Below are 27,847 nucleotides of genomic sequence, written 5' to 3' on the forward strand. Positions count from 1 at the left end.
CACTGCAAGATGCTATTTGCAGAAAGCAGCGTAATGTGATTTATATCAGCTGCAGGATTTCATTTTGAACGTGCGCCCCCTGCTAACTGCACTCTAAGGAGCGAAGTGTCCCTATCCAGCAAGCTCCATTACTATCAATAGAAGCCATCTCGCCACTCGCAGGGACTGCCTGTTTTTTTTTACGACCATTCCACCAGGGCAGCCCCTGTGAGAGTCGGCAAGAAAAACTAGGTCTGATCTGGCGAGGTTTAGATCATCAAGCCCTCTCTCTTCAGTAATTTAATCCATGGAAGAAACTTTTGTGAAATACACATTCAGCAATGATTTATATCTAATATAAATCATTTAACCCCTTCTTTATCCAAAACAAGCACACCATTGTTTTAACACCCACCAATCAAGATGCAGAACAATTGCGGTTATATAGCAGTTGTTTAAACCTTTTATAGCTCCTCCCCAGACACCACTGTAAAGAGGCTTTGTATGCTCAGCATTCTGCACGTCAGTGCCGTACTTGTGTATTAAAGAAGAGGGGGGGGGGGGAGGAAAAGAGCACTGAACTTGCTATCTGAGCAGAAGTTATATCTGCGGTGCATGCAGTAAGGGGTGGCCATGAGTCTTGTTCCTCTCCACAGCTGTGCTAAGATTTAAAGACATTTTACCAAGTACTAGGGTCCCTTTCCTAGGCACATTGTTGCCATGGTACCTGGTGCTTGTTGAGTTCCACCTATATGTTTACTAAAATGTTATATTTAAGACACATACCAGCTGAAAATATATAGCACTCATGGTACATGTGAAAATGTGAAAAATATAATTTGTTTATAAAATGACAACTTATTTCACAGACTCATTATATTAAATGCATGGTTGTAGAGTAATATAAGCAAAAATGCAATAAATTATGATGGGGTAAATAGCCACACCCATGAGTTACCATTAGTTGTTCACCACTTTTATGCAAGGTGATTTACAGCACAGGTGGGCTCATGAGTTTGCAGAAGTACATTGGGATTGGTTTGGGATCTGAGATGAGAAATGAGGGAATTTATAAGCTGAAACGTTGAAAGCTTGAGATAAATGTTACAGGGTAACAAAATTCCCCTCAGGGAGACCCTGGGTGCACCTGTGCCCAGCCTAATCCTTTTATGCCTGTGAAACAATACAAACAAATGTGCCACTCTTCAAGCTCTCTGGCTTATAGTTAGCATCTGTTATACATGAACGATCAAGCAGCTTACCCCCACTTTACGGCTCCGGTCTGCGGTTGATATAATATAAATGTTACAGGGTTAGGAAAAGAATTTTGCAGAATATGTGCGGTTTTAGTTATGTAAAGGGGAAAGTTGTGAAAGTAATGAAAAAGGAGAGAAATATTTATTAGGTAGAGTGATGGGCAGGAAAAAGATTGTTTGCAGACAAGGACAGACATAAAGAAGGGTCATTTTGATTATTATTCTTGAGGCTAAGGGAAGTCAGTGGGGTGCTTACGCAGTGGTCCAGCAGAAGAGGAGGGGCCTATGAGGATCATTAGACTGGAAGAGACAATAGATTTGCTGAGGGTTGAGAGTATTGGGAGATAAATGAGGGCGGAGCTACAGTAGTAGTTAAGCTTGGGCAAGTAAGTGGGTTAGTTGTGTCTTATGTGAGGACGTGGGAAATTTTATAAAAATGTATTAAGGTCAAAGCAGCTGGAATTAACCACAGAGCAAATTAAACTTCTGAGTCAAATGTGGTCCCAAGACAGCGGTCATGTGGTGTTAATGTGACAATGTAGTCAATAGAAATTGGAATTTGAGAGGTGAGGGATAAAAGGTGTGAATGTTTCTCTGTTAACTAGTTTTTCTGTCTTTTTTTTCTCACCTGCAGTGGGTTATGGTTCATGGTTTGAACACGTTCAGGAATTCTGGGATCATCACCTGGATTCTAATGTACTGTTTCTAAAGTATGAAGATATGCACAAGGTAATATGAGCTTAATAGCAGGTGATATTTTATTTCTAAAGTATGAAGATATGCACAAGGTAATATGAGCTTAATAGCAGGTGATATTTTATTTCTAAAGTATGAAGATATGCACAAGGTAATATGAGCTTAATAGCAGGTGATATTTTATTTCTAAAGTATGAAGATATGCACAAGGTAATATGAGCTTAATAGCAGCTGATATTTTATTTCTAAAGTATGAAGATATGCACAAGGTAATATGAGCTTAATAGCAGCTGATATTTTATTTCTAAAGTATGAAGATATGCACAAGGTAATATGAGCTTAATAGCAGGTGATATTTTATTTCTAAAGTATGAAGATATGCACAAGGTAATATGAGCTTAATAGCAGCTGATATTTTATTTCTAAAGTATGAAGATATGCACAAGGTAATATGAGCTTAATAGCAGGTGTTATTTCTAAAAGCAAATGTTAAAAATACCTTTACATCGGCTAGATTACGAGTTGTGCATTAGGGTTAAAAAGCAGCGTTGAGAGGTCCCAACGCTGCTTTTTAATGCCCACTGGTATTACGAGTCTTGAAATGACAAGCTCACCACTCCCTTTTTTGGCCAGACTCGGAAATACCGCAAATCCACTTACGTCAATTGCGTATCCTATATTTTCAATGGGACTTGCATAACGCAGGTATTACGAGTCTGACCAAAAGTGAACGGTAGACCCTCTACTGTCTTGACTGGTACCGCATTTTAAAGTCAGTAGAGTTTTACACTACAACGCCGTAGCATAAAACTCTTAACTAAAGTGCTAAAAAGTACACGAAAACCCATAAACTACCTATTAACCCCTAAACCGAGGCCCCCCCCCCACATCGCAAACACTAAAATAAAAATTTTAACCCCTAATCTGCTGAACCGGACATCGCCGCCACTATAATAAATATATTAACCCCTAAACCGCCGCACCCCTGCATCGCAAACACTATTTAAATATTATTAACCCCTAATCTGCCGGCCCTAACATTGCCGACACCTACCTACATTTATTAACCCCTAATCTGCCGACCCCAACGTCGCTGCCACTATATTAAATGTATTAACCCCTAAATCTAAGTCTAACACTAACCCCCCTAACTTAAATATAATTACAATAAATCTAAATAAAATAACTATAATTAGCTAAATTCCTATTTAAAACTAAATACTTACCGATAAAATAAGCCCTAAGCTATCTACAATATAACAAATAGTTACATTGTAGCTATCTTAGGGTTTATTTTAATTTTACAGGCAAGTTTGTATTTAGTTTAACTAGGTAGAATAGTTATTAAATAGTTATTAACTATTTAATAACTACCTAGGTAAAATAAAGACAAATTTACCTGTAAAATAAAACCTAACCTAAGTTACAATTACACCTAACACTAAACTATAATTAAATTAATTACCTAAACTAAATACAATTAATTACAATTGAAAAAAATATCTAAAGTACGAAAAAAAAAAAATACTAAATTACAGAACATAATAAAATAATTACAAGAATTTTAAACTAATTACACCTACTCTAATCCCCCTAACAAAATAAAAAAGCCCTTCCCTACACTAAATTACAAATAGCCCTTAAAAGGGCCTTTTGCGGGGCATTGCCCCAAAGTAATCAGCTTTTACCCGTAAAAAAAAAGTACAATTCCCCCCCCAACATTAAAACCCACCACCCACACAACCAACCCTACTCTAAAACCCACCCAATCCCCCCTTAAAAAAACCTAACACTAACCCCTTGAAGATCCCCCTACCGTGAGACGTCTTCACCCAACCGGGCAGAAGTGGTCCTCCAGATGGGCAGAAGTCTTCATCCAAGTCGGGCAGAAGAGGTCTAGAATTCTATCAGCCAATTGGAATTAAGGTAGAAAAAATCCTATTGGCTGTTCCAATCAGCCAATAGAATGCGAGCTCAATCCTATTGGATGATTGCATCAGCCAATAGGATTTTTTGTACCTTAATTCCGATTGACTGATAGAATTCTAGCAGCCAATCGGAATTGAAGGGATGCCATCTTGGATGATGTCATTTAAAGGAACCTTCATTCAGTCGTCGGAAGAAGAAAGAAGAGGATGCTCCGCGTCGGATGTCTTGAAGATGGACCCGCTCTGTGCCGGATGGATGAAGATAGAAGATGCCATCTGGATGAAGACTTCTGCCCATCTGAAGGACCTCTTCTGCCCGGCTTGGATGAAGACTTCTGCCCGAGGACCACTTCTGCCCTGATGGGTGAAGACGTCTCACGGTAGGGTGATCTTCAAGGGGTTAGTGTTAGGTTTTTTTAAGGGGGGATTGGGTGGGTTTTAGAGTAGGGTTGGTTGTGTGGGTTTTAATGTTGGGGGGGTATATGTTATTTTTTTTTTTACAGGTAAAAGAGCTGATTACTTTGGGGCAATGCCCAGCAAAAGGCCCTTTTAAGGGCTATTTGTAATTTAGTGTAGGGTAGGGCTTTTTTTTATTTTTGGGGGGGATTAGAGTAGGTGTAATTAGTTTAAAAATCTTGTAATTATTTTATTATTTTCTGTAAAATAATTTTTTTTCGTACTTTAGATATTTTTTTTAAATTGTAATGAATTGTATTTAGTTTAGGTAATTAATTGAATTATAGTCTAGTGTTAGGTGTAATTGTAACTTAGTTTAGGTTTTTTTACAGGTAAATTTGTCTTTATTTTAACTAGGAAGTTATTAAATAGTTAATAACTATTTAATAACTATTGTACCTAGTTAAAATAAATACAAAGTTGCCTGTAAAATAAAAATAAACCCTAAGATAGCTACAATGTAACTATTAGTTATATTGTAGCTATCTTAGGGCTTATTTTATAGGTAAGTATTTAGTTTTAAATAGGAATAATTTAGTGAATTGTATTAATTTTATTTAGATTTATTTAAATTAAATTTGTTAGGGGGGATAAGGGTTAGACTTAGATTTGGGGGTTAATAACTTTATTATAGTGGTGGCGACGTTGGGGGCGGCAGATTAGGGGTTAATAAATGTAGTTAGGTTGCAGCGACATTGGGGACGGCAGATTAGGGGTTAATAAATATAATGTAGGGTTCGGCAATGTTGGGGGCAGCAGATTAGGGGTTCATAAGTATAATGTAGGTGGCGGCGGTTTACAGAGCGGCAGATTAGGGGTTAATAATATAATGTAGGTGTCGGTGATGTCGGGGGCAGCAGATTAGGGGTTAATAAGTGTAATAGTAGGGGTGTTTAGACTCTGGGTTCATGTTAGGGTGTTAGGTGTAGAGATAAAAAGTATTTCCCCATAGGAATCATTGGGGCTGCGTTAGAAGCTGAACGCTGCTTTTTTGCAGGTGTTAGGTTTTTTTTCAGCAGGCTCTCCCCCATTGATCCCTACCGTAAGCAGCGCTGGTATTGAGGTGAGATGTGGAGCAAAATTTTGCTCTTCGCTCACTTTTTTGCAGCTAACGCCGGATTTCTAAAAACCCGTAATACCAGCATTGTATGCAAGTGAGCGGTGAGCATAAACTGCTCGTTAGCACCGCACCCCTGTTAACGCAAAACTCGTAATCTAGGTGCATGTTTGTTAAAAGTTTAGAGTCAAAAAGTTTACTGATACTCAAAGATCATTTGCTCAATGGCAAATAGGGACAACTCCCGCAGGAAAGAGACACGTATCCATAAGTATGAAAACAAAAAAAATGTTTGTTGAAGTACATAAATGTACAGGGTAGCACAGCGCAATTAATGGCTCAGCAATGGACATCATACCTTATATGGCGTCCGTTGTTAAGGGGTTACAATTGCCTGCTGTATCTGAACCACTTTTATGGACTTTTATGTTCTTTAAATCATATTACTCTGCCTAATTGTCTCTTCTTTTTTTATGTTACACAGATATTTATTTACAGTATAAAGTGTAATTACAAATGGAGTTTCTTTTTTTTTTTTTAGATAAAATAAACCCCAACAAATTATTATACTCTATTCCAGTTGTTATATAAGAATAATGGTTGGGGAAAAAAACAAAAATTGTTTTCTTGTAATCCAGAAGATTATTTTTTTACTTTGTTTCTAAAATCTAGAAAAATAAATTAAAGGGGTGCTTAAAAGTAAATTAGTTTTAACCATTGAGGGCGTTATTTCGAGGGGAGCACTAACTGTTGTGTGCGAGTGATAAGGGGAATATTGTGGGACTGTGCGCACTTTCGCTTGAGCGCAATTGAATTTAACTCACATCCGGTTAGCGCAACTTCAGAGCTCTTTTAACTGTTGAGCGAGACAAAAAAGTGGCACATAAAAGATAATAAAGACATTAAAAAGTACACTAACACTGTCTGATAAAATTATTTGAAAAAGATTGCATTAAAAAGTTATAAGGAATTAAAGATATGAGATCTCAGGTGTTAGAAAAAAAAGGGCTGCAAAGGGCTTTAACCTAGAGATATATACAGTATATATATATATATATATATATATATATATATATATATATATATATATATATATATATATATATATATATGTGTCTAAATAAGTATATGTATGTATATATAGCGTTTATATGTGTGTACAGATGTATTTATGAATTTTACTGTATATTTACTGTACATATTTTACATTCACATAGCAGAATATGTTATATTTATTCTTAAATAAATATATATATATATATATATATATATAGCTGCACCTATATATCTAATCCTATACATTTTGTCTTATGTATATTTGTAGTATCAAGACTTCGGCGCTCAGCTTAAAGGGACAGTTCACCCCCAGAAAAATCTCCCATTTAAATAGTTCCCAATGATTCATTTTACCTGCTGGAGTGTATTAAATTATAATTTTCCATTGTTCTCTCTATGTATTGAGCTTTAGTTTTCCAGAAAAATATAAGATAGGGAAGCAAGTGTGTGTACACAAAGTGATAACATAATAAGATATGATATTACCTGAAGCTCAACCCATTGTAATAGGCTGCGGTTTAAAAGCACAAAACCAGCTACTTTATATACACAAATAACCCTAAAAATGCAATTTCTCATAAATTTTATACTCTGCAGCTGGTATAATAAGTCATTGAAAATACATTAATATAACAACAATTTTACAGTGCACTGTCCCTTCCAACCTATTAAAGGGACAGTATACTGTAAAATGTGTTAATGGCCTAGATTACAAATTGTGCATTAACATGCTCATTAAAAAGCATTTTTTTTTGTTCTTGAGTGGTAGTCTTGAGCGCACTAACATCTGCATATCTGACAGCGCAGGTGTGCTAAACCCCTTCTATGCAGGTGTGTAGTAAAGTTTACGTAAGATATCGCTCAGTCGCTGCGCTGATTGTGCGTTAGTAGTGAAGTGATGTGTGTAGATCTGCCTATACTATTAATAATAAGGGTTTACTTCAGATATTAAAAAGTTCTAAATTTAACAGAGGTATTTTGTATTGTGTTATAGCACAACACTTAACTCACCACTTACAATACGGGCGCAATGACTCTTTAGTTAAAGTATATTTAATACTAGACTGTGAGCTATTCTTTGCACAAAGTCAAGAAAAAAGGTATGATCAATTGCACTCCACTTGTAATCTGCAGAGTAGTAAGTGTATGGAAAATGCTCTTTTATATTTATTTTTGTATTTGAAACAGATGTTTTTGTTCATTCAAACCACCACCCAAGGTTCTAAAGGACAAACCCATTTAAATGGACTGAGCCTGTATGAAGAGTAGATTTTCTGGTATCCCTCTCCCTTCTCTCTTTCTCTTTTTCTGTTTGTCTGTCTCTCTCTCTTTACAGTATAGTGTTTTTTTTAAATCTACCATAACAATATACTTTTGCAGAGAGTTTCACAACTTGACTGTTTTTACTATGGAGAGTGCTTGTATGTGTTTTTGTCTCAGATTGTATTAAAATTACCTTAAGCTATAGAACAATTACACGGTGCACACCGAGAAGTTGTAACACACTGATCTCTCTCTGCATGTGGTTATTTACAGGACCTTGCGACACTTGTGGAGCAGTTGGCGAGATTCCTTGGTGTGTCCTATGATAAAGCACAGTTAGAGGCTGTGGTCGAGCACTGTCATCAGCTCATTGACCAATGCTGTAATGCCGATGCACTTCCTGTTGGAAGAGGTAGGTTCTCACATCAGATGAGGATATTAGAGACACATTATGGTCCACTGTATTATTAGAAAGAGCAGTCAAACTAACCTGCAAGCAACATATTTTAGAAGAAATCACAGTTTAGCTTTTTGAAAACAATATTATATCCAAAATTTGAAAGCAGCACACATTCAGGTATGGGGCACAGAAAAAAAGACTTGCCAGGTCTCAATAGATTTACAAAATTCATGCAATTTCCAGCCTCCAATAGATGTAAAAGACCTTTATGTCTTGTAAACTGGGTCCATAGGTGCAAGAACAACATTTCAGGTTTTCAATAGGCCCTTAGTCATGACTAATGGCCTATTGCAGGCCTGAAATGTTGTTTTTGTACCTATGGACCCAGTTTACAAGACATAAAGGTCTTTTACATCTATTGGAGGCTGGAAATTGCATGAATTTTAGCTTTTTGGAAGCCACAGATGTGGAGCTATGCAAGAAAATACACCTTTATTCTCATTAAAATATAAAGTATGATTTCATATGTTTTTTTACTGTGGACCCTGAGCGTGTTTACTGCACTATTTATCTTTTTTATTTTATGGTTTTGGGGATTATGAGAAACTGTCTACAAAATATCACCAAGTAGAAGATTATTCATAGCAGAACCGTTCTTCGGGTTTAGTGAATCAGCAGCCCATGTTTCTCTGCTCACCTGCTAGAGGCAAAGAAACATGGGCCAGTTAAGCAACATGTTAGTAAAACAGCAGGAGGCCGAGTAAACCACTTGGAACAGAACAGGACTTAGGCAATTTCCTGGTCAGGAACAGGCTGGGTCAACCGTTTGGCCTCCTCGTTTAGAGCCACTGCACTTTTAAAGCAATCATGTAATAAAGGAGCTTTATGACAGGAAGCTGGTAAATTGAATGTAGTAACTCCCTCACCAGATGAATGTAGGGACACAGTAGGAGAGGACAATTTACTTGAAATGTTTATATCACTTCAATAAAAGATCCATATCTAAACATACTGATTTAAAGGTAAAATTGTTGTCAATGTAAACTGAAACAAATGCAGCAGTTTCATACACTTCACTAATGCTGATTATATAACTTTCTTCAAATGCTTTTTGGTTAATAATGTGTGTCTTTCAGCCAATGGGCAGTTTCAGGAAGTACTTTTTAGCCAATTAACAATTGTGGGAAGTGATTCTGGGCCAATGAGCTTTTGAAGGAAGTGCTTATCAGCCAATGAGCTTTTGTAGGAAGTGCTTATCAGCCAATGAGCTTTTGTAGGAAGCGCTTATCAGCCAATAAGCTTTTGTAGGAAGGGATTATCTGCCAATTAACTTTTGTAGGAGGTGTTTATCAGCTAATGAGCTTTTGTAGGAAGTACTTATCAGCTAATGAGCTTGTGTACATAGTGCTTATCAGCTTTTGAAGGAAGTGCTTATCAGCCAATAAGCTTTTGTAGGAAGATCTGATCGGCTAATGAGCATTTATAGGAAGAACTTATCAGCTAATAAGCTTTTGTTGGAAGTACTCATCAGCTGATAAGCATTTGTACTTTCTTCAAATGCTTTATGGTTAATAATGTGTCTTTCAGCCAATGGGCAGTTTCAAGAAGTACTTTTTAGCCAATTAACAATTGTGGTAAGTGATTCTTGGCCAATGAGCTTTTGTAGGAAGTGCTTATCAGCCAATGAGCTTTTGTAGGAAGTGCTTATCAGCTAATGAGCTTTTCTAGGAAGTGATTATCAGATAATGAGCTTTTGTAGAAAGTGCTTATCAACCAATTAGCTTTTGTAGGAAGCACTTATCAGCTAATGAACTTGTGTACGTAGTGCTTATCAGCTTTTGTAGGAAGTGCTTATCAGCCAATTAACCTTTATAGGAGGCCCATATCAGCTTATGAGCTTTTGAAGGAAGTGCTTATCAGCCAATGAGCTTTTGTAGGAAGATCTTATGGGCTAATTAGCTTTTATAGGAAGAACTTATTGGCTAATAAGCTTTTGTTGGAAGTACTTATCAGCTGTAGGTGATTATTAGATAATGAGCTTTTGTAGGAAGTGCTTATCGGCCAATTAACTTTTGTAGGAAGTGCTTTTCAGCCCATGAGCTTTTGTAGGAAGTACTTATCAGCTAATGAGCTTTTATAGGAAGTATTTATCAGCTCATGAGCTTTTGTATGAAGGGCTTATCAGCCAATAAGCTTTTGTAGGAAGTGCTTTTCAGCCAATGAGCTTTTGTAAGAAGTGATTATCAGCCAAGGAACTTTTGTAGGGTGTGATTATCAGATAATGAGCTTTTGTAGGAAGTGCTTATTAGCCAATTAACTTTATTATTATTATCGGTTATTTGTAGAGCACCAACAGATTCAGCAGCGCTATAAACATAGGCGGTATACAAGGTAACATTTATAGGGATCAAATAGGTAGAGGGCCCTGCCGAGGTGATCTGCAAACAGTTAGGCTCTATGGCTTACATTATAAGGGGGTTCATGGTAGATATCAATGGAGGAGAGGAACTGGTATTAGGAAAGGTTAGTGTAGGTTGTATGCGTCCCTGAACAGTAGAGTCTTTAGGGAGTGTTTGAAGCTTTCAAAACTAGGGGAGAGTCTTGTGGAGTGAGGTAGAGAGTTCCACAAGGCGGAAACCAGTCTGGAGAAGTCCTGTAAACGGGAATGTGAGTAGGTAACAAGAGAGGAGGAGAGTAGGAGGTTGTGATCAGAGTGAAGGGGACGGGAGGGAGAGTATCTGGAGACTTAGGGGCATATCTATCAAGCTCCGCATGGAGCTTGAAGCCCCGTGTTTCTGGCGAGCCTTCAGGCTCGGCAGAAACACCAGTTAAAGACCGCTGCTCCATAACCTGTCCGCCTGCTCTGAGGATGCAGACAGAGATCGCCGCAATTCAACCGGATCGAATACGATCGGGTTGATTGACACACCCTGCTAGCGGCCAATTGGCTGCGAATTTGCAGGGGGCGGCGTTGCACCAGCAGTTCACAAGAGCTGCTGGTGCAATGCTGAATGCGGAGAGCGCATTGCTCTCGGCATTCATCGAGGTCTGTCAGACATGATCCGCAATGTCCAACAGGCCTTTCATAAATAGGCCCCAAGGTCTGAGATATAGGGGGGAGCAGTGCAGCTGATGGCCTTGTATGTCAGAGTCCAAATTTTGTGTTTAATCCTGGAGGCAAGAGGAAGTGAAGGGATTGGCAGAGAGGTGCAGCAGGTGAAGAGTGACATGTAAGGAAGATGAGCATGGCAAAGGCATTCTTTTGCAGGAAGTGCTTTTCAGCCAATGAGCTTTTGTAGGAAGTGCTTATCGGCTAATGAACTTTTGTAGAAAGTGCTTATCAGCCAATGGGCTTTTGTAGGAAGTATTTATCAGCTAATAAACCTTTGTAGGAATAAGCTTTTGTAGGAAGTGCTTATCAGCTAATAAACTTTTGTAGGAAGTGCTTACCAGCCAATTAGCTTTTCGTAGGAAGTGCTTATTGGCTAATGAGTTTTTATAGGAAGTGCTTATCAACCAATGAGCTTTTTGTATGAAGTGCTTATTGGCTAATGAGTTTTTGTAGGAAGTACTTATAGGCTAATGAGCTTTTGTAGGAAGTGCCTATCAGCTAATGGGCTTTTGTAGGATATTCAAACCCGATACTGCTGCATTAATTTCTGTTTAAACAATGTTTATCTTTAATCAGGCACAAACTTATGAATATGTTTAAAGGGCAGTCTTTTATATGGATGATAGAGACATTTTGAGCCCAATGCCCTTCTAAACTGAAAAGTTTAGAATTAGGATTCCCAGGATCTGTTTAGCTAAGAAGTAGAAGATTAACAGCTACTAATGCAGCACACACCATTCCATTTTATTTATAGCTTTAATAATGTTCTCATTTTGTTTTTCCATCAATTTCTTTTTCTTTACTATTCTTATTTTATTTGAAGTTATAAATAATTATTGCCATTACTTTGTTCTATAAATATTTTACGTATACTGCAAATCCATAGCTGGTTTATATTCCGCATTTATGTTACGATGAGCGGCAAGCATTAGTCCAGGAAGGGACCCAGTGGCTGAGTAGAGATAGCAGATATCACTAACCCAGCTTCCTTGATGGAACTCAGAACATGACTGCTAGTAGCAGACAAGTAAATAGAACTTCCCGATGACAGAATCAGAAGGCAGTTTAAAACAGGGACAGTCCAAGGTCAAGACCAGGTCAGGCAAGGAAGCACCAAATCAGCAAAAAGAAGCAAGGTCAGCAAGCCAGAGGTTGGGTTCAAGGCAAAGCAGTCAGACAGAATCAGTATCCAAGGAGAAAGGTTGGGTAAACAAGTTAAAGGAACAGTAAAGTCATAAGTAGACATTCATGATTTAGACAGAACATACAATTTTAAACAACTTTCCAAATTACTTTTATTATTTAATATGCTTCCTTCTCTTGTTATCCTTTACTGAAAGGTTTATTTAAGTAAGCTCAGGAGCAGCAAAGAACGTAGGTTCTAGCATGTATATACCGATAGTCATTGGCTCACCCATGTGTTCAGTTAGAAACCAGTAGTGCACAGCTGCTCCTTCAACAAATGATACCAAGAGAATGAAGCACATTTGACATTTTGATATAAAGAAGCTGTCCTAGATTGGCTGTATTATATAAATATATTTTTAGGACACAGAATGTGAGGTATTACATAGTTGTATTATATAACCTGACGGTCAGTCCTTCTCATCTGCAGAGATTATTTACTGCTAAATTCTATTCCGTGAGGGTAAATCTTTCAGTATTATGGATTCAGATCCTTCTTAAATTAAGGTGCAGGTATAGTAGTAGCCATCATTATTTCTTCATGGTACCCACCTCATACATTCTCTTCCTTCAGGAGGTGACATTTATTTGATGAGTATTAAAGGGTTATTTTGAGATTGTTATATAATATGTTTAATTATATGTACTTAACAAATTACATTATACCTTTATAATCTATTTTGCCCCCCTTCCCTGTAATATAATTATATAATAATTCCTGTTAAAAATAGAAGTGGGGACTCCAGACTTAAAGGGACATTACACCTCTTTTATGTGTAAAAGTTGTGGTTTGTCCTACTCTCCGTAAAAAGCAAAGTTATGTTTTCTTTTTGGTCTTTTAGGGAAACAAGTATATTTCTTATAGAAAAAGGAAGAACATTTATTGTTTCTATATTCTACAGGCAGTCACTGTTTGCACACTCTAGTGACTCATTTATAACTGTCCCTGATTGGTCTCAGTAGAGAAGCATACCTAGGTTACAACATGGCAGCCTCTTGCTTTATAGACACTAAACCTAGCTAACAATTTGTATTATTTGAAATAATACATCTGCATATGACCCCCCTGTTAATATTTGCTTTGAATGCATCATTTTATCTAGCATTTATTTAGGGACAGAGCGGTGCGCTACCAGTTTTCCCACAAAAACTCATTGGCTGTTTGTGCATCGGGGTTTTCGCTCCTATTACAAGTTGAAAATAAATGCAAATTACTTGAGCTCAATTGAAGTTAATGCATGTCGGTTCAACGAGTTCTCATAGCTCTGGTCAAATGTTTTGTGAAACAAAATAGGTCACAAAACACATAAAAAAATACATTAGTATAATTACACTCATATTAACATAAAACATTATTTAAAAAAATATTGCACAGAAAAGTTATAAAGGCTCAAAGATATGAGATCTCAGGTGTTAGAAAAAAAAGGCAGACAAATGGCCTATTTAAGAACGTGCGAGTGGACACGATCCAATATTGCTGATCATGTCCGCTGCACATCGATAAATGCCGACAGCATACACTGGTGAAATGCTGGTGCAATACTGCCCCCTGCAGATTCGCGGCCATGGGGTGTCAATCAACCCGATCGTATTGGATCGGGTTGATTTCCGGCGATGTCTGTCTCCCGCCTCAGAGCAGCAGGTTATGGAGCTTGATAAATAGGTCCCAAAGGGTTTTAACAATGAGATGCATACATATATAGATGTCTAAAGATGTATATATATATATACAGTACATATGTGTTTATGTATTTATATGTGTATATTTGTATTTACAGACATATGTACACATATACAGACATAAATACATATGTACACATATACAGACATAAATACATATGTACACATATACACACATAAATACATATGTACACATATACACACATAAATACATACGTACACATATACAGACATAAATACATACGTACACATATACAGACATAAATACATATGTACACATATACACACATAAATACATATGTACACATATACACACATAAATACATATGTACACATATACAGACATAAATACATATGTACACATATACAGACATAAATACATATGTACACATATACAGACATAAATACATATGTACACATATACAGACATAAATACATATGTACACATATACACACATAAATACATATGTACACATATACACACATAAATACATATGAACACATATACAGACATAAATACATATGTACACATATACAGACATAAATACATATGTACACATATACAGACATAAATACATATGTACACACACACACACACACACATATATATATATATATGTGTGTGTGTGTGTGTGTGTGTGTGTGTGTGTATGTATATATATACTGTATGTATATATTAGTGCATTGGAGCCCTTTGAAGTTTCATGTAAAGGCATAGTTATGCAATATACATATTTAATAAAGTGTTGACTGTGTATTTACTGTAAATATTTCCTATTCCACTGTTCTGCAGATAGCAGAATATGTTCTATGTATTTATAAATAGGTATTCCTATATACAGTATGTCTGTATATATCTATACCTATATATACTCATGTATGTATGTATGTGTATATATATATATATATATATATATATATCTGTATATTGTACCAAAAAAATCATATATATGTAGAAATATTTATTTATGAATAAAAAGACCATACTCTTCTGTGTGAAATATTCATATTTTCATGTGGGGTTAGCGCACTTGAGAATAAACAATATGGTTTCCATGCGAGTTGGGTGTTAGGTTTTTCAACTTTTTTTCTCCATCGACTTGTATAGGCGAATATGTTATCGCTCGCAAGATATTGTAAGTACGGCTTTTTACTGCTAACTTTTTACTTTTAACTTAATAATAATATTAATACAAGTACAAACCAACGCGCGCAAAAAGCTTACTTCTAACACAGTTACCGCTCGAGCGGGTGTGTTAAATAGTGATTCACTTGTAATCTGGCCCTTAGTGTTTAATGCCCTTTAATAATTTATCCTAGAAACTTTAGCCAAGACCTTACAGACATTCTGTTATAGTTAACCCTTTGGCTGTAAGAAAGCGCTGCAGTGCAGTATATTGAAATGCCTTACAGCTCTCAATGGCATCCAAGGGGTTAACCTGAACTCTAATTTTAAAGAAACATTAAAATCAAAATTGCATTTCTATAAAATATTTAATTGCTTAGAAAAAAAATAAAAAATAACTTCAGCATATTTATTTTGCCCAATTTTCCTACAGTTTACCAGAAATGAGTTTATGCCACTGGCAACATTTTAAAGGGACAGTCAACACCGGACACAACTTCATCCCATACCTTAGATCCAAAAAAGAAGATGCGTCTGCACCGCATCCCATGTTCAATACCTCTAACGTTATATGTGTAATCATCCAAAGCACATACGATTTTCTCCTGCAGATATGGCCACCGTTACGTAGTAACTTTCATTTTAAAGGTCTCCGCCAATCAGAATCCAATCCTCGGTTGGATTCTTTACACGCATTCACGGTGATTTGCAGCTGCACTTTCTATTTCTGCTGGCGAGCGGACATAAATTGTAATGCTCATGCGCATTAGCAAAGAAACAGCGTCACAGTGAATGAGCATGGAATTTAATAGAGAATAAGACGGAGGAGGGGGGGAGTTTGTCGGCCATATCTACAGGATAAAACTGTATGTGCTTTGGATGATTACACATATAACATTAGAGGTATTGAACATGGGATGCGGTGCAGACGCACCTTCTTTTTTGGATCTAAGGTATGGGATTAAGTTGTGTCGGGTGTTGACTGTCCCTTTAAATAAAGAATTCTGATAGGGACATTATGCACAGGTTTAGCTGGAAACATAGTTTATGTTTTTGAGCTTTGAATTTATATTTTAGCTATTTTCTTTTTAAGATTTTTTTTTAAACTTTGTTTTCCCTGATTTATGTTTGAGCTTTGTTATTTGTTTATTATTTAATTTATTCATTTATCATCACAAGAATAATTTGTTTCTTTTTCATTTAAATGTGTTGTATTTATTTTCAGTCATATTTTTGTTTCCTTTTAGCGCTTTGGTTGTTTTCATTCTGAAGATGTGTCACAGACATGGTGGCAGGCAGGTGATTAGCTTGTAAAACTTTACTTTCATGAGAGCACCAGGTTCCAGGTGGGTGTTACCGGTGGGAGAGTTGTCAGATTCATATCTGCCAAAACAAAAAATATCAAATGTGAGTTCTTATAGAATGGTTTCCACTGCAGATGAGTAAACAAATAAACTATTAAGAGGGCTGCTGAATTGTATTAATTTACATTACAATAGATGCAACTGACAGTTACTGTGATTGTATACTTTAAATGGAGACTAGGGGCGAGATTACATATACGGCGCAGGCTTCAGCGCAAACGCTGCAACCCCCGCCACCCGTAATTTCCCCTCGCACATCGGGGTCTTACATATACGGCGCTGGCAGTTCATAAAGTGCCGTAAGTCGGATAAACTAGCGATGTCCAGAAATGAGCGTAAATTTCTGGAGTCGCCAGTGTCTTATGGCACTTTAGAAACTGCCGGCGCCTAAAAAAAGTTAAAAAAATATATAAAATGTCCTGTAAAAATAAGCCTGACACGTAAAACCCCTATATCCGCCATCAAACCCGCATTGAAACTAATAAAAAGTATTAACCCCTAAACCGACAACCCCCCCCACATCGCAATATGCCTATTTAAACTATTAACCCCTATATCTGCCATCAAACCCACACCGCAAGTACTAACTAAAGTATTAACCCCTAAATCTGCCATTAAACCCACGCCGCAATAAACCTATTAAAGTATTAACACCTAAATCCGCCAACCCCAACATCGCAAACTACCTATTAAAGTATTAACCCCTAAACACCAAAGCCAAGAACGCAAACTACCTATTCAAGTATTAACCCCTAAACCGCCAAAGCCCACAACGCAATAAACCTATCAAAGTATTAACCCCCTAAACCGCCAAAGCCCACAATGCAAATAATTAAATTACTAAGCCCCTAACCTGACACCCCCTAACCTAATACCTCCTAAATGAACCCAAATTACAAAATACTAAAGTTAATAACTATTAAAATAAAAAAATCTAACACTACTTTAAAAAACAAAAACAAAAAAACTAAGTATAAATTAAAGGGACAGTCTAGTCAAAATTAAAATCCTGGTGTAGACTGTCCCTTTAAACTACAATTACATCAAATTAAAAAATCTAAGATTACAGAAAGTAATTATACCTAATCCCTATGAAAATAAAAAAGCCCCCCCCAAAAAACACCCCCTACTCTAAGAATAAACTACCAGTAGCCCTTAAAAGTGCTTTTTGCATTAAAAATACACAAAGTCCCCCCTAACAGTAAATCCCCCCCCACCCACCAAACCCCCCCAAATAAAAAACATAACACTAAAAAACACAACTACCCATTGCCATGAAAAGGGCATTTGTTTGGGCATTGCCCTTAAAAGGGCATTTAGCTCTTTTACAAAGTGCCCACCCTAATCTAAATAAATAAAACCTCACCAAAAATAAAAAAAAACTTAAGTCTAACCCCTAGGTTGATACTCACCATTCCTGAAGTCCGGCGGAAAAGGTCCTGTCCCATGCGGTGAAGTCTTCTTCCAAGCGGCAACCTTTTCTTTCTTCTTCCAGGAACAATCTGGCGCAGAACGGAGGGCGGAGCTGAAGACCGATGACTGTGGAGCTGAAGACCGGCGATCCTGGAACTGAAGACCGGTGACCACGGAGCCATGGAGCGTGGAAGATCCTCTTCGTACGATCGCCGCCGTACAATGGATAGTGAATTCAAGGGACGCGATTCAAAATGTCATCCCTTGAATTCCTATTGGCTGATTTGATTCTTCAAATTCAAATCAGCCAATAGGATGAGAGCTACTCAAATCCTATTGGCTGTTCAAATCAGCCAATAGGATGAGAGCTACTGAAATTCTATTTGGCTGATTTGAATAGCGGATTGTTCCTGGAAGAAGAAAGAAGAGGTCGCCGATTGGAATAAGACTTCACCGCATGGGACAGGACCTTATCCGCCGGACTTCAGGAATGGTGAGTACCAACCTGTGGGTTAGACTTAGGTTTTTTTCTAATTTTTGGTGAGGTTTTATATATTTAGATTAGGGTGGGCACTTTGTAAAAGAGCTAAATGCCCTTTTAAGGGCAATGCCCAAACAAATGCCCTTCTCAGGGCAATGGGTAGTTATGTTTTTTAGTGTTAGGTTTTTTATTTGGGGGGGTTTGGTGGGTGGGGGGTTTTACTGTTAGGAGGGACTTTGTGTATTTTTAATGTAAAAGAGCTGATTATCTTTGGGCAATGCCCTGCAAAAAGCCCTTTTAAGGGCTACTGGTAGCTTATTCTTAGAGTAGGGGGTGTTTTTATTTTGGGGGCTTTTTTATTTTCATAGGGATTAGGAATAATTTTTTAAAATTTGATCACTTTGTTTTTTATTTTCTTTAATCTTAGATTTTTTTAATTTTATTTAATTGTAGTTTAAAGGGACAGTCTACAACATAATTTTAATTTTGACTAGACTGTCTCTTTAATTTATACTTAGTTTATTTTTTATTTTTAAAGTAGTGTTAGGTTTTTTTATTTTAATAGTAACTTTAGTATTTTGTAATTTAGGTTATTTGGGTTCATTAAGGGGGTGTTAGGTTAGGGGGTGTTAGGTTAGGGGGCTTAGTAATTTAATTATTTATTTGCATTGTGGGCTTTGTCGGTTTAGGGATTAATACTTTGATAGGTTGTTCGCGTTGTGGGCTTTGGCGGTTTAAGGGTTAATACTTTAATAGGTAGTTTGCATTGTGGGTTAATGGCGGATTAGGGGTTAATAGTTTTATTAGGTAGTTGGGGTTGGCAGATATAGGGGTTTATACTTTATTTGTAGTTGCGGTGTGGGTTTGATGGCAGATATAGGGGTTAAAACACTTTATTAGTTATTGCGGTGGGGGTTGGCGGTTGACAGGTAGATAGATATTGCGCATGCGTTAGGTGTTAGTTTATTTTTGTAGGCAGTTTCGGGAGTTACGGTGCTCCCATACTCAGCGTAAGGCCTGCTGCGGCTGCCTTAGTATGGCGAGGTGAAAATGGAGTAAGATTTCTCCATTTTTGCCACCTAAGTCCTTGCACTGAATATTGAATATCGATTTGCGACGCAGTCCCATGTTAGCTTATGGGAGTAAAAATTGCGGGCGACAGGTGAAATATATCTGCGTATAACTTGTATGCTACGCCGTATATGTAATACCAAAATTGCGTAAAAAACGGCGTCCCCGGCTATTGCGGGCAACGCCGCATATGTAATGGGGCCCTAGGTACTGGCAAGCTTCAATGCATGCTGGTATCAGGTATATATGAATAAAAGTGTAAAATGTATTTTAATAAAGTGTTTTTATATTTTGTATAATAACATTTATTTTATTATAGTTTATTTTTTTATAATTTTATTTTAATCAAGTTTTTAAATTTTTTTTTATTCCTAAGTACTTTTTTTCTGCCCTTAAAGGGACAGTATACACTCATTTTCATATAACTGCATGTAATAGACACTACTATAAAGAATAAGATGCACAGATACTGATATAAAAATCCAGTATAAAACTGTTTAAAAACATACTTAGAAGCTGTCAGTTTGGCTCTGTTGAAAAGGTAGCTGGAAAGCCCACTGCAAGTGGCAAATAAGGCACTCCCCCCTCCCCCTTCTTTTGCATATGAAAAGACCCTTTACATAAACAGGAGCAAGCTGGAGAAGGTAGCTGACAGTATTCACATAAAACTTTGGGGCTTGGTTAGGAGTCTGAAAATCAGAGCAATGTTATTTAAAAATAAGCAAAACTATACATTTATTTAAAAAAAAACTTTATGGGCTATATAAATAGATTATCTACAAAACATTTATGCAAAGAAAAAATGAGTGTATAATGTCCCTTTAATGATAAAAAGGTTAAATTAAATATGTCAAAGCTCCTCTAGGGCAATACCTTGGGTGTCTAGTTAATATACTTTTGTGTAGCGGTTTTGGATTGGATGACCACTATTAAAACTTTAGCGTTAAACCAATAATTCTTTTCTTGTAGTATTTTGCCTATATTTGCTATAAATGAAAGAAAATCTTGGAAACCTAGACATATGGGGTATTCCTAAAATCAGGATAACATAATGAATCTATTGGAAGGTATTTATTTGTTACGTTAGTTTTGTAGAAATGGTTATAAAGAAAACTGCAAAAAATGCCTTTTTTATTTTTCCCAATTTTTCAGTATTAAATTCGTATTTATTGTTGTTTAATGTACCCATACAGGGTATCACAAGAAAGCCCTATTATCTGTTAAAAACAGTATATAATCTGTATGCTGCATTTAACAAGAGAGCTGATAATTATGGCATAAACAAAACTGAGCAAAAATGCTCATTTTAAAAGGGACAGTCTAGTCAAAATTACACTTTCATGATTAAGATAGGGCATGCAAATTTAAACAACTTTTCAATTCACTTTTATCATTAAATTTGCTTTGTTCCCTTGTTTTTCTTTGTTGAAAGCTAAACCTAGGTAGACTCATGCTATTTTCTAAGCTCCTGAAGGCCTCCTCTTATCTCAGTGCATTTTGACAGTTTTCCACAGATAGACAGCGCTAGTTCATGTGTGCCATATAGTTAATATTGTGCTCACTCCGGTGGAGTCAGCACTGATTTGCTAAAATGCAAGTCTGTCAAAAGAACTACTGAGATAAGGGGCAGTCTGCAGAGGCTTAGATACAAGGTAATCACAGAGATAAAAAGTGTATTAATATAACTGTATTGTTTATGCAAAACTGGGGAATGGGTAATAAAGGGATTATCTATCTTTTTAAACAATAAAAATTCTGGAGCAGACTGTCCATTTAAAAACAGAAACCTCTGTCCTGAAGGGGTTAAAATCAATGGAGGTAATTTATGACACTCAATGTAGCCTAGATACTTTTATAGGATCTTGCGAGAGGAATTTGGCTACAATTAAGGAAATAGAGCATTTTAATGGATATATACTGAATACAAAACAAACCCCTATAAGTAGATACACAATCTAACAATTACATTTCTCTTTCTAGGAAGAGTCGGCCTATGGAAGGACATATTCACTGTGTCAATGAATGATAAGTTTGACCTGGTCTATAAGCAGAGGATGGCGAAGTCTGAGCTGATGTTTGACTTCAGCCTATAAGCAATGCACGCACCATTATCTATATAATTGCTGGAGAAGCCAGACGCTTCTCTTTATACCTGCTGCAAAATATACTGTAATTATCCTGTGTAATGACATCATCTGAAACCAGTGGAGAGGCAGCTGCTTCTCTCAGTATTTCATTATTTATTTGGTAATTAACTCCTGCAGTGCTGGAGCAGTTAATATACATCTGGGCTGTTCAGCGTTGACATCATCTTGCTAAGGAAAGACCTGAAAACACATCTTTCTTTACTGCCTTCCCATCACAGAAAGGGTTAATATATCATGAGACAAAAGATCAGGAGGTCAAGAAAATGTTACTTATAGAATCTATGGTACGAGTTATCGTGTGCAAGTGGGTAGTGCGCATTTTCTCTTTTAGAGTAATGTTGTTAAATGATATTTTTTAGCGCTTTTAAATGGAGATTCCATGGAAAATGAAATAAACTTTGATAAATCATTATGTCACGTGCTAAGACATTGACTGTAGTTGGGGTGAATGATGTGTGTCTGATGCACCTCGGGGCTCTGTTGTCGCACTGGTTGTATGTTCCATGTCATGTGTCATATCACTTCAGATTAATTCAAATAAAATAAATATCCAGCTCTTATTTATGAAAATGAGTCTCATTTATTTGGTAATGACTGCTTCATTCACGTAATGGTGGTTCTGCAGGGGCGGAGCAAAGTCTGAGGATTAAGTGTATACTGCCCTCCTGCCTAGCCACTCCCCTGATAATTTGACTTCATTCAGGACCAATCATAGCAAAACAATCATCATCCATGCTACACTCTTAGCTCTGCCTCCACATGCCCTGGCTCATGGAGTATGGAATGAGCATGGAACACCGATTGCCCTACCCATTGGCCTCCCTAACTCAGTTCCCAGGTTTCCAGCCTTCTTTACTGGGTAAGTGGTTGCCCTTCCCACTCTTCTCCATTTGCATATTAAGGCTTGCCTTTGTCTTTAAGAGAGGTTTGTATCTCACAACATGTGACATAAACAAACAGGGGTACTTATATTCTCGAAAATAGCAGAATTGGGTTATATTTTAACCTTTTTTAAATAGCTTTTAAAAAGATTTATCTACAATAAAATGTCCATAAACGTCACCTCCAAGCAAAATAGCGTTTTGACATGGGCTGCCTGAGGACAAATAAAGGAATTTTCAGCATGACGTATTTTATACTTCATGATAGAAAGTCTCCTTTATTTGTTCCACTGGTAAATCCTGGCATTTGTGAAACACTAGGATTTACTATCACTTTAAGTTAGTATAAAATGCTTTGTTTTGCAGTTGTAATCCAATAAAGCCAACTACAGATGTGTAGCAGAGTTAGCCTTCAGATATATGCAGGTGCATTTAAAATTCTGAGAATTAGAAATGGCTAAAATTGTCAGAGCTAAATTACATGAAAAGGGGGCAAAATAAATCATGCAAATATATTACAAAGTTGATCCATTATGCATTACTAAACATTTTATATAGAAATCTGTAAGGGTTTACTGTCCCTTTAAGTAACATAAAATCAGTAGATCAAAGGTTACAAGTTTACCAGGTAAGGAAATTTAAGCTAATAGCGCTTATAGTCCTCACATCACATAACTATTACTCATTATCAATAGTACGATGTATAAAAGTGAAATTATTTTACAAGAGCATTACCAGTACAGATACAAATACCCATATCCAGAATTCCAAAACCCAGAATTATTCCGAAATCCAGACTTTTTCATTAATATTTTTTTTAAACTAAAATTATTGAAAAACAAATTTTCGCTAACAGTAAATCACAGACTTCTCTGTCTGCGTCTTTGTATTTTGTGTTCTAAAATACAAATTGTAGTCTAAATGTATTTAAAACATTACCTTTCTGATTACAGTACTGTATTATCTTCCTGCTGGTGCTACGTATACAGAAGTAGTAAATTATATAAAACTACCTTTAGGTTACATGTATAAGCTGTATCATGACATGTAAATGTTGCCTAAATAAGATATTGTTGTTTACAATTGGTCCCATCCTATCTCCAAGCTGTCCCATTTTACAGATGCAAATATATAAATATTCTGAAATCCAAACCTTTTCCAGTCCCAAGCAGCTTAGATAAAGAGTTCTGTACAGACATCTCCTACTAATTTCTTATGGTCTTCCCTCCGATGGAACAATATATAATTGTCTATAGTCTGTGAGGATTCCATATTGAAATGCCACTAAGGGGGATCTCTCTTAGTTTATGTTCATCCCACAAATGCCAAATTCATCAGAAAGGTCTGTCCTGTCCATAGCAGAACATGCAGATTCTTTCATAATCTTAATGTACTCTAGGATATGAATTACCTGGGCAGCTTTTAAACAATTTTCTTTCAATTTATTGCCAGCAAGATGTAAATCCACAACTCAAGGATCTGTGCAAACCCCCTGTAACTAGGGTGACCATATTGGTGCTTTAAAAAGGGACACATATGAAAAATACATATGTCAGGGTTCTGTGGTGTAAAATTCAATAACTGGAGCCAATATTTGGCGACTATTCATAACTGTTGTCCAGAGAGGTCGAAGTATTCTAGGCATTGCATTTTTGTTTTTTACTTTGCCTGTATAAAGGTCTGTGAAACACCAATTTCCTAAAATTTCTTTTGTGTTTAACGAGATTTTCTTGTTATATAAACCAGTTTTACCAATGTAAATGGCAGCTCTTCAAATGAGTTGAAATTGCTTACAAAAAGAAGCAATAAATCCTCTACAAACAGTTCTTATGCTTATACATTATATAAATATATGTAAAATATGGCATTTTGAATAAAAAAAAAAGTCTTGACGAGCCTTTGTAACCTAGAATTATATACCCCAACATATTCTCACATTAGAATAGTGAATTTCATTTTTTTTGTTCATTTAACTAGGTTGACCAATAAAACGAACGTACAAATGACTAAGCTGTAATGTTGCTAAGGAACTTTTAAATTCAGACTTCGACTTCTATAAATATGAAGATATTTTTTATAAAAAATCTGGTTGATGTAAGATAATGAACAAAAGGTGGGGTTTTATACAAACTTATCTCAATTTTATATGAGCATGAAACATTGACCTACAATTGCAGTGTCAAAGTACATAACGGGACATGTGACATCATGGTTTATGTTGTAATATAGAGCACAACTATCTATCTCCTGAGTTACGTCCATGCTTTCAAACAAAGGATACCAAAACAACAAAATAAAATTGATTATAGAAATGAATTGGTAAGTTGATTAAAATTGCATGTTTTATCTGAATCACGGAAGAAAATGTTGGGGTTTCACGCCCCATTTCTTTGCTTAGTAATATTTTGAAGGTGTCTTCTATGAGAATTCTATGCAGTGAGAAGTTAGCGGTTACATTCGGCTTTTAAACAAATGGGTTTATTAAAACTAGCCTATCGACTGAATGAACTAAAATACCAAATAAAAGAAATAATCCCATAATTACTACTTAATATGACTGAATAATGTGCTGTCACAGTTAAATGGGCAGTAGTGAAAAGAAACATTTAATGATTTAGATAGAGCATGTGATTTAAAACAACTTTCCAAAATACATATATGATCAAATTTGCTTTGTCCCTTGGTATCCTTTGTTGAAGAGTAACTCTAGGTAGGCTGAGGCGCTCATGTGTCGTGAGCATTCTATGACAGCAGTGTTTACAACTATGTATAAATTGCTATTAACAGTGTTGCAAATACTGCAGCCAGGTGGCTAATTTTGGATTAGGGCAAAACGGAAGATGCCACCTGGGTGCTCAGGGAAGGAAGTTGGGCATATTTAGATGGATATGATATGGGCATTTTGGTTTGGTGGCACAGGTTTGTGACATTCCTGGGTGGGGCAGAAAACAGAAAAGTGTGATAGGAACAGCAGGACAGAGCCCTTGACCCATGGAAGTCCCACAAAATGCAGTTGGGATTTCTGCAGATGATATTGACTGATTTCTCTTATCATCAAGCTTAAATGATCTAACATAACCCATTGACTTCCTTGCTGATCTCAGCTGTCAACCCCCCAAAAACAGATACACTTATGTTCGGGGGAGAATGTTTAATGCCAACACGACTGCAAAAAGGTCAGTGACCTAGAAATAGAGGATTACAACTGTAGACCTCAGCACAGCATAATCTTAGTGTTATAATTGTAAACATTCCAACATCAGGTAAGTGCTTCTCTTTCATAGAAAAACTGTGAGTACTATGTTCCTTCAACTGAAGTAATTAAAGTATTAATCTGTATCCAAGATGGACTTGTTTGTCATCACTCACAAATGTAAAATTACAGACATACTAACTCCAGATTGCCTGCAGGCGGGCTCTCAGCCAATAATAGGCCAGATTACGAGTGGAGCGCAAACGTTTGTGCGCGAGTTATAAGGAGTTTATCGCAGGTGTTTGTGCTCGTCGACTTACCGCTGGTAATACGAGTTGAAAGTAAATGTGATCACTTGTGCGCAATAGTGATTTAGGCTAAAATGATTACAGCGTCCTTAGAGCTCTGGTAAACTGTTTCGAGAGAAAAAAAAGTTGCACGAAACACATCAAAAATACATTAGAAAGTACAGTTACATTAATAATAACACCATCTAATAAAATCATGTAAAAAAATATTGCACACAAAAGCTATAAGGGCTCAAAGATATGAGATCTCAGGTGTTGGGGAAAATAAATACACATATCTACAAATATATATACATATAAACACATGAATCCACACAAATACACATATCTACAAATATATATACATATAAACACATATCTACAGACAAATACACATATATACAAATATATATATACATATAAACACATGAATCCACACAAATACACATATCTACAAATATATATACATATAAACACATATCTACAGACAAATACACATATATACAAATATATATACATATAAACACATATCTACAGACAAATACACATATATACAAATATATATACATATAAACACATGAATCCACACAAATACACATATATACAAATATATATACATATAAACACATATCTACAGACAAATACACATATATACAAATATATATATATACATATAAACACATGAATCCACACAAATACACATATATACAAATATATATACATATAAACACATAAATACATACAAATACACATATATACATATTTAAACAGATAAATACACATATCTACACACCTATATGTGTACACACCACCAGCAAAAAGATTATAACTCACTGAAGGCTCAGATGATTGTTAGCATTTTTTAGCAATAAACTATTTTTTAATTAAGGTTTGTGCATTGTTTTTTAGACATAATGCTACTGCACACTTAATAGACTACAGTATAGTGTAAATATCACTTTAATATGTGCTGGGAAACAGAAAAAATATTGTGACTCACTTTATTGCGATGGTCTGGAACCAAAACCGCAATACCTCTGAGGTATGCTTGTGTGTGTGTGTGTATATACAGTATATATATATATAAAAGAATCCAGGCATCCCAGGAAAAATATAAAAATCAAGATTATATTAGTACTTCAAGTTTAAAAAGTCAGTGGCAGAGTTTTCTGGTTAGAAAAAACACAGTCTAATAAGTTTTCGACCCGGTCGGCCATAGTCCTAGACATAATCCTTCTGAAGTGAAGGTGTGTTATATAGCGTAATCCTCCGCACATTTTAAAATTAAAAACAGTTAACCATTTAACTACCAGCAAGTAAGGATATACACATAAGCACATCAATGCAAACAAACTGATATCTACAGCAAATATGTATAGAAAAATGGATAACAATATGGACACGTAAATATAAATACAAATACCGTGTATATATATATATATATATATATATATATATATATATATATATATATATATATATGTGTGTGTATATACATATGTATTTATATGTGTATATATGTATTTACAGACATATATACACATACTTACATATGTGCACACATAAGAGCCCTTTGCTGTCAAGTAGATTACATATTTATGCAATATTCATATGTAATAAAGGTTTTAACTATATATTTTCTGTAAATATTTCACATTTCAGTGTTCTGCACATAGCAGAATATGTTCTATGTATTTTTAAATAGATATTCCTATGTATATATATCTGTATATAAATATTGTAAAAAACACATCAGATATATGTAGAAATATGTATTTATGAATATATAGAACTTATTATGAAGCTATGTGAAGAA

The 27,847-nt window shown here is 35.9% G+C and overlaps 1 protein-coding gene across 1 annotated transcript in view; it reads left to right on the forward strand.

Annotated features, from left to right (window-relative positions):
- Nucleotides 1-22,230, forward strand: part of SULT4A1 (sulfotransferase family 4A member 1) — a 65,759-nt gene extending 43,529 nt beyond the window's left edge. The window contains exons 5-7 of the mRNA XM_053716261.1: nt 1,870-1,964; nt 7,965-8,103; nt 21,504-22,230. Of these exons, the coding sequence (XP_053572236.1) occupies nt 1,870-1,964; nt 7,965-8,103; nt 21,504-21,616 (347 nt within the window). The 3' untranslated portion in view covers nt 21,617-22,230. The remainder of the gene's footprint in view (nt 1-1,869; nt 1,965-7,964; nt 8,104-21,503) is intronic.
- The last annotated feature ends 5,617 nt before the right edge of the window (nt 22,231-27,847 follow it).

The sequence above is a fragment of the Bombina bombina genome, chromosome 6 (genome assembly GCF_027579735.1).
Source record: "Bombina bombina isolate aBomBom1 chromosome 6, aBomBom1.pri, whole genome shotgun sequence".
NCBI classification, from domain to species: Eukaryota; Metazoa; Chordata; class Amphibia; order Anura; family Bombinatoridae; genus Bombina; species Bombina bombina.